The sequence below is a fragment of the Adiantum capillus-veneris genome, chromosome 19 (assembly GCF_014529385.1).
Source record: "Adiantum capillus-veneris isolate H3 chromosome 19, ASM1452938v2, whole genome shotgun sequence".
Classification (NCBI taxonomy): Eukaryota; Viridiplantae; Streptophyta; class Polypodiopsida; order Polypodiales; family Pteridaceae; genus Adiantum; species Adiantum capillus-veneris.
In genome coordinates this window covers 110,670,565-110,678,892 of record NC_140949.1, presented here as the reverse complement: position 1 = coordinate 110,678,892, position 8,328 = coordinate 110,670,565, and the positions used below count along the sequence as shown (strand labels likewise).

Here is an 8,328-nt window from a genome sequence, read left to right as displayed (position 1 = left end):
ACATGGAAGAAGCATCATCAGCTGTAGTGAAGAAGAGGGTAATTGGAAGTGCGTTGAGAGGGAACTTGGAAGATCATAGTTAAAAGTTTGTCGAGAGAATCTATCACGCATAGAGCACCATGCCTCCATGTATTGTGCATCTCAACACACACTTCCTTACTTTCACACACATATAAGCACATGTGTATCCATGGTTACTGCAATCTACTCATCAGCAATTCCCACCAACCCCAAATCCCCCCGCCCTTCCCCTCCCCCTCTCTCTCTCTCTCTCTCTCTCTCTCTCTCTCTCAAAGGCCTATCACTTGTTTTGATCTAAATTTGGAGGTAAAACTTCCCATCATTTCCAACAGTCTTGTGTTCACTTAAATTAGTGACGAAAGAGCGAGTGGGAGATGGAGTCGGCAGCTGGGTGCCAGAGCGGGGCGTGCATCAGTTCATGGCTTGCAGTGGGCGTCTGTGCGGCTATGGCGGCTCTCTATGTTGGCTTGCTTTACATACCCTCTCTTCTACTACGCCTTCCGCCCCCTGCCTCCCTTCGCCACCACATCCTCCGTCGCTTTGCAGGTGCCATCGCTGCGACTTGCCTCTCCCTCCGCCTCTCCTACCGTCTTCTTCATTCAGTAAGTGACATCAAACGGGGGGTTTCGCTTTCCTGTTTAAGGTAATTGAATGAAGATGTTACTTCTTTCAACGCTAGATGCCCAACAAAGGGGCTCCAAATTGTGCAAATGGGCTGTGCTATAGAGTGCTTCAATCGATTTTGGTATTGTGACGCATAATTGCTTTCTTGTAAATGCATGTGTCACTGGCTTTTCTCTCATTTCTCTGTTTCTAATATCCGAAACTTGCCTAGTGAGTAATATCTGCCATGAAAGCTTCTGCGTATTGTGCATATCTTTGGGAGGTGGTTTACGTGGAGAATTCTGCACTAACACTGGAATGGAATGTGTTGATTACAGGTCAAATTCAACTCAAGTGAGGATGAGGGCCTGGCTTTTTGGCTCAATGCATTTGGAATGCGCTGGCATCATTGGGTATCAGCTTATTTGGACATTTTTTTCCATCTCTGTCCACGTTTGTTTATTATCATCTATTTTTTGGCTGTCCTCTATTTAAATGCTGGATCATACTGTGTAGGAAGCAGATTCAAGCAATTATTTTCCCTTTACTGCTGACTTCCTTGCTCTACTTGGGACCCTTGACGATGGTGGCTTTAGAAGTTTATGAGGATTGGCAAGAAGATTACCTAGAACGATTTAATTCAGGTGGAAGCCAGTGCTCAGAAGATGGATCGTGGAGACTTTTTAATACCATGAAGTTACTGTTCTCTGATGTTCTTGCCTGGAGGAACTTTGTTATGGTAGGCTCCATAATTTTAAAAAAGCTTTCAATAGCCTAGTCTCTACCGTTGTGCTATGCCAATACCAACATTGGTTGGATTTGTGTGCTTATGTGTGTGTTTATAAGCTGGAATGCAAACACAAACTTTCAATTGCACTTTGTTTTATGGGATTTGTACTGGTATCGATGGATGAATGTGTGCATACCCATAGGTTTTCTTGTATGCTTGTATGTTCATGAGAGAGAGAGAGAGAGAGAGAGAGAGAGAGAGAGAGAGAGAGAGAGAGAGAGAGAGAGAGAGAGAGAGAGAGAGAGAGAGAGAGAGAGAGATAAAATGATATGTCAATGTCTTCAAAAGGCCAAAATGACCTATGATCCGTTACAAGCTGGTGAATCTGATACCATTTCTGGGTACAAAAAAAGAGAAACGAAAATGAATTTACAAGTGCTACTAGCTGGAACTGTGTGGGGTATGTGTGGCCACTGATACAATGGGTGCCCAATACAAGAGGGTGATATAATGGTGATGAATCCATTCTCATATGTACGCTAGATGTCGAGATAGTATGGCTCGAATCTTTTGCTATAGTCTTGGTTGATGCTGTGAAGCTCCTCTCCTCAGTCATGGGCACACAGAAATGAAATGAAATGTTATATTAGAAGTCTTCAAAAGGCCTATGAGACCAAATTGATACAATCTTGGTGGATCTATCCAGGTACAAAATAAAAATGAAGTAAAGTGAAAAACTAAAATCATTATCATCATCATCAATGCCCGAGGATGCCTAACATCAGGCGTTGTCCGAGAAAGTATTGCATCGGTCGTGAAGAGCATGGTCAATGTCCGCCCCTATAAATAGTCGTACTGGATGTCTCCCATGTCGTGCTAGAATAGTCTTGATTCTCTGATGGAGCCTCCGTCGATGTCGTGGTCGCCCTCTTAGACGTGGGCGTCTAGCTCTCCCGAGTGTTAGACTTACACCACTTGCTGCTTCACAGGTCTAGGGCATGCTTGTACGGCTAGTGTGCCTCCGGGCTGGCCATCCTTTGCATATGCATATAGGCTGCATTGTCTGGCTGCCCACCTTGTCCGAGCGCTCTCATATTTCATTTATTTCTTGTTGGGTCGTGGGGGATTTTATCTGGCATTTCCCTACCTCCCCTTGGGCACCTATTTATGGGGCCAGGGGGGTACCACTTCCATCATTTGGTTATTGTGTATTGGGTCTCGTGCTCTGGTAGTCAGTGGGGGGTTGATCGCCCCCTTTCCCCGTCTTTAGCGTTTTGTGTTTTTGTCTCTGTCTCTCCTCTCCTCTCTCACGCTTCCGCACACGCGCACTCACACCGAGCTCAATGGCTCTGTCAACTAATATACCTCTTGTATAGGTGAGCTCTGGAGTCTGCTATGAAGCTTGCTCATTTGACTGCCAATCCCCTGCTCTAAAGAAGTCAATGATCTCCCTCTGTGAGTGTCTCCCACTACCTGATCTCCTCAAGACACTTTCCTTGTGTCTGCGCAGCTCTAGCAAAAACAACCCGAGGCATCTTTCATCCTGATACCCATGACTCTAGCCAACGGTCTAAAGCCCTCTATGGATAGACAATGAAAGCGGCCTTGTATCTCATAGTATATCGGACAATGACAGATGTAATGTAACTAGGACTCTAGCTTTATATGACACAACTGGCAAATCCTGACCTCTGGTGGTACTCTCCTAAATCTGCGAGTCTCAATTTCTAACTGCGGTGATGTGCGCATCTACAATAGCACATCGTATCCCATGGGATAAATAAGTGTCCATATAGGCCGGTCTGAGCACATATCCATCCTCTGTTAGTTGGAGAAGATGCTCTATATAGAAAGCCATCTTCGTGCCCAACTCTTGTGTCGCTCGGCTGCATCCATGTGCTCCTGGTATCAAGGTAAAGCAGATCTTGATGTATTAGTCTACTGATCTCTGGCCGTGGGAGAAATAGGGAGGGTGCCTCCAAGGAGTATTGGATGGCAGTAGTCTATCCATGCTGAAACTATGTGACTGAAACCATGATGTCAACTACTCATATTAGCATGTTTTATCCCCTTGTAGCGCTCGCTGTCGGGATGACTCAAGGGCCAGTCGAGCATATCTGTCTCTAGGGAGGTATGCATAGAGGATACCGATCTAGTAAGTGCCTTGACCATGAGAGGGGGGGCAGCTAGCTCGACTAAGGCCTTAGTCCGAATCATCCGAGAGATCATAGAGACTAAAGGCCTCTTCATACATCTCCATCCATTTGGCATCAGTGCCACGAGATCTGCTGTGGTGGTCCATTGAGGGTGCCCAAATCTGAACTCCGTAAAGCACAACGAAGCAACTAGAGTGTCAAAAAGCCAAAGCTTTGTTCGAGGTTCCTGAAACTGAACCTGCGAACACATCCTCTCCAATGCTCCTAAGGCTGCATAAGCTCTTGTCAATCTAGTCTCTGCTGCTCTCACTGAAGACACCGGTCCACTGAAGACTACCCCAAGATAGGTGTATGCATTTGTATACTCCACCGTCTCCTGGCCATATGTAAATGTGGGTGCTGACCTCTTGACCCATTGTGGTGTGGTGTTAAACACCATAACCCAGGTTAATAGACAATCCACTATCATGAGCAAATGTGTACAAAGCAGTTAAGTGACGTTGCATCCCCTCTGGGGAGTCAGAAATCAACACAATATCATCAGCATTTAACAATAGTGGGATCCATGTCTCTGCCAACAGTGCTCCTCTATCACCATCCCTTTCAATGTAGTGAGAAACCTCTTCCACATACATGTCAAATAGTGTAGGAGATAGCGGATTGTCACGAGGACGTGGCAACTGTTAACTATGTCACGAGGACGTGGCAACTGCTAACCTTAGTTGTTGGTTTCTTTCCAATGATTTTTGAGACCCTCTTTTTGAAGCTGCAAATGGTCGGACATTGTATGGCCAATGTGAACGGTAGTTTCACCCGCAGACGGGAAAGGCATAAAGCCAAGGTGGATCACCAAAGGAAAGTACCCGACAATTGGGCCACATTGCATTTTTGGATGCGGTCCCAATGGTGATAGATGGTCAGAAGACCAATGGGAGCCCAACGGAAGCATCTCCTAAAAATTAGGAAACTGCTATTTTGGGCCATGAAATTTTTTGCGTCATTAACTCCGGAATGACAAGGGGAACATTTTACAACTCTGCCGCAAAGTCAACTGGGCAATTAGTCGGGAGATTTTTAAGCGGCAACCCCGAAACGGGAAATTGCCTTGTAAATGTGCCAAGTGGCACAAAATGGTAGACTTTCTTCATGCAAGAAGAAGTGGCGTTGATTTTTGTAGCTGAGAGGCCTCATTTTGCATACTGCCACAGGTTAAGAGCTATTGTGTGCAAACTATCCCTTTCATGTACAGTGTAGTGCAAGAAGTGATGTCCTGCACACTCTACACTGCTCTCTCTCTCCCCTACGTGCAGTAATGTGATGCCCCACAAGAGGGCTCTTCATTTGACTCATGTACAGCTGTGTGGTTACACGCGTTTTTGCTGAGGCAAGAGCCTCTCTGAGCAGGAACAGGAGTAGTTAACTGCTACTCCAAAAGCAGGCACCGGTGAGGGTGATAACCTCACCGTAGAGGTGCGATTTCAGCGCTGGTTATACGCTGTGTTTTGACTGTTTTTCAGCCATATGGACGCCAAGACTATTGGGAACAGTGAGTGCCCCACTGATAGAGGACAATTTGGGGACTGTTTAGGGCTGAAAACAGGGCAAAAACCAGTAAATACAGCGAGCTGAATTTACTGTTTTTTGGCAGGAATCAGAGGGTTTATGCCAGTGGAAGTGAGTTCCAGCAGGGAAATTGGTTTCATGCAAGTTTTGGGGTTGTTATGCTGCCGAAATTTTGCCAAAACAGGTGGTATCTAGTTGGATACAGGTAAAGAATTCCCAAGACTCTACTATGTAGTCTACCCTCTTAAAGAATAAAGAAATACCGTAAGGGGCGCCAATTTTGGGGCCTATAGGTTGTCAGCGTCTGCTCTGAGCATTCTAGCTTCCGAGCCGTGTGTGCTTAAGTGTTAATTCCTGTCGAGGTTACCTTTGCAAAGTGCTCCCTGTGTGTGTCTAAAGTAAAGAATTTCGGGTGAAAGCGATCTGAATGTCCCTCCAGTACAGGGCTTTATGACTGGGCAACTCGAGGATGATGCGTGCAGGACTCAATTAGTTGCCGCGGTTAATGTGTTTTTGCAACTGGTGCAGAACCCAAGGTTTATGGAGTTCTTGCAAGCGCCACCAGTGCCACAGCAAAATAGGCAACATACACCGCGAACAGAGCTTATTGAGGCTCAAGCCCAAGTACTTCATGCGTCTCAACGCAGGATAGGGAACACTCGCATGTTGCGGAGTCAGAGGCTCCAAAACTGGTTCCTCCCGTCCTTGAACAGGTGGCTAGGACGCGTATTCCACAGGCTATGCCAGTTGAGCCCACCACCTTTCAGAGCCCGCATGTTGTCTTGAATGGACAGGGAACTGGTTACCAGGCAATGCACCCAGTTTTTCCACCACCCACGGTAATCTTGGGTATTTCGGGGGTGGATCTGTGTTCCATAGTATGGCTGGTTATGTGCCTGGAAGTCAGCCGTACATGCCAGGAACAATGTTTGGGGGTATGCAAGGCATGATGCCAAACCCCATGTATGGTAGCATCGGCATGCAGCAAGGTTTTCAAAGCATCCAGGGCCAGTTTGGGGTGCCACAGGGTCATTTTGGCATGTCTTGTTTTTTTGGACAGCAGCCAGATATGGCACCTCTGACTCAAAATGTTAATGGCCAAGATGTGCCGATGATTCCTACTATAGTGCCCATGTTGTAGACTATGCCTTATGACAATTTGGGGGCACTGGAAAAGCCGAAAGCTTACAAAGAAGGTGGTGCAGCTGTGAAGTTCAACACTTTCAGTGGGTTCGAGGATAAAGCAAAGGCTCTCACTTTCCTCCAGCAGTTTGATACAGCTTATGCAAGAGGGAATTTTACAGAGGCCTCTAAGGTCAAGAAAGCTGCCACTTTCTTGAAGGACAATGCGCTTACATGGTGGACGACATTGTTAATGCAAGGACAGGCACCCGCCACTTGGGTCTACTTCAAACAAATGTTTGCATCTGCTTGGCTGTCAAATGAATTTGAAGCCGACGTCATGACAGAAAAGGAAGCCTTTTGTGCGTAAGTCGCTCGAGGAAAAGAAGGTCTTAATGGCTGAAAACAAATGCTTTATATGCGAGCAGCCTGGTCACTTTGCTACCAATTGTCCACAAAGGAAAAGACCAGCTGACTCAGATGAGAAAGAGGATTAGAAAGGCAAGAAGCCTAAACCGACGGCAGGTTTGGTGCCAGATATGGTGGGTGACAGGCCCGGTACAGATGTCAGCAAGTTATGCAGAGCATGGGGTAAAGTTAGAGATCAGACGGCACTCATCTTCTTTCATCCAGGTGCCAAAGCAAACTTAATCTCACCAGAGTTAGCTATGAAGCTGGGCATTAGAGCTGAAGAGATGGGGTACACGGCAGAGGCAGGGCTTGCATGTCCTTGCCACTTAGAGTGTGTTACTCCCATTATTGGAAAGCTGCGTCAGCATATTCAGTCATATGTAGACACAGAAGAATTTTATATGATGCCATTGGAAGGGTGCGATGTGCTACTTGGAATTCCGTGGATGTTCAGAGTGCATGGCGTGCTGGATGCCTTCGGCAAGGCGATCACCCTTCATCCTATTGTATCTGCTTCCGCTATCACTTCTGTAATAAAGAATCATCTTTCTATCTACTCGATTTTTGCACGTGATGTCTCAGATAATTGTCAGTCAAATTTATCTATCTTAGATAAAGAAAGGTCAGCATTTTTTGCAAGAGTTCAATGACTGTTTTTCTGATTCATTACCGTCGCAATTGCCGCGAGAGAGACCTGAGGATCATCGGATAGATTTGGTGCTTGGGTGTAGCCCACCAAATAGACCTCCCTACAGGGTTAGTGCGGCGCAACAAAAAGAGATTATGGGCCAGACTGAGGAGTTATTAGAAAAGGGGCTGATTCAGCCGTTCTCCCCAGTGCTCCTAGTACAGTAAAAGGATGTCTCATGGCATTTGTGTATTGATTACCGTGCGTTGAATAAAAATACCATCAGGAACAGGTTTCCTATTCCTAGGATTGATGATATTCTCGATCGTTTAGAGGGTGTTGCAATTTTCAGTAGGATAGACCTTAAGAGTGGGTACCATCAGATTCGTATAAGGCCAGAGGATATGCACAAGACTGCGTTTAGAACGACATTTGGTCTTTGTTAGTTTCTAGTGATGCCATTTGGTCTAACAAATGCTCCCGCCACATTCAACAGAATGATGGACCGGATTTTCCGCTCGCATCAACAGTTTGTTGGCACATTCTTCTATGACATGATAGTTTATTCGAAGAATGAAGAGGAGCATAGGCGTCACTTGACCACTGTGTTTGAAGAGCTGCGCAGTCAGGCTACTTGTCAATCCTAAGAAAAGTGAATTCTTCCTGGAAGAGATCCACTTTCTTGGCCACATAGTCTCAAAGGATGGTGTCAGAATGGATCCTGCAAAGGTCGAAGCTATCAAGACATGGCTAGACTTGAAGATTGTGCATGATGTCAGAAGCTTCTTGGGATCGTGTTCCTACTATAGAAGGTTTATCAGAAATTTTGCAGAGATAGCATCACCTCTTCACGCTTTGCAAAAGAAAGAGGTCACTTTCAGATGGACCCAAAAAGAGATTTCAGCTTTTAGTCTCTTGAAGGAAAAGTTGACTTTAGATCCAGTAATTGTTTTGCCAGATCTCAGGAAGTCATTTGTGGTCCAGTGTGACGCGTGTGGTAGTAGCATCGAAGCAGTGCTAATGCAAGATGGACGGGTAGCAGCTTACGAAAGCCGAATTTTGCAAGGGCCAGAGAAGACTATGCAAGTATGTAA

General features: G+C 45.8%; 1 protein-coding gene across 6 annotated transcripts in view; it reads left to right on the top strand.

Moving 5' to 3' along the window:
• Window positions 1-340: 340 nt before the first annotated feature.
• Window positions 341-8,328, top strand: part of FACE2 (farnesylated protein-converting enzyme 2) — a 48,197-nt gene continuing 40,209 nt past the window's right edge. For 2 of the 6 annotated variants that reach the window (XM_086491114.1, XM_086491113.1), the window contains exons 1-3: window positions 341-664; window positions 963-1,037; window positions 1,141-1,363. In XM_086491114.1, coding sequence (XP_086347240.1) covers window positions 396-664; window positions 963-1,037; window positions 1,141-1,363 — 567 coding nt within the window. In that variant the 5' untranslated portion in view covers window positions 341-395. The remainder of the gene's footprint in view (window positions 665-962; window positions 1,038-1,140; window positions 1,364-8,328) is intronic. The other 4 variants (XM_086491109.1, XM_086491110.1, XM_086491112.1 and 1 more) reach the window with 4 other exon arrangements.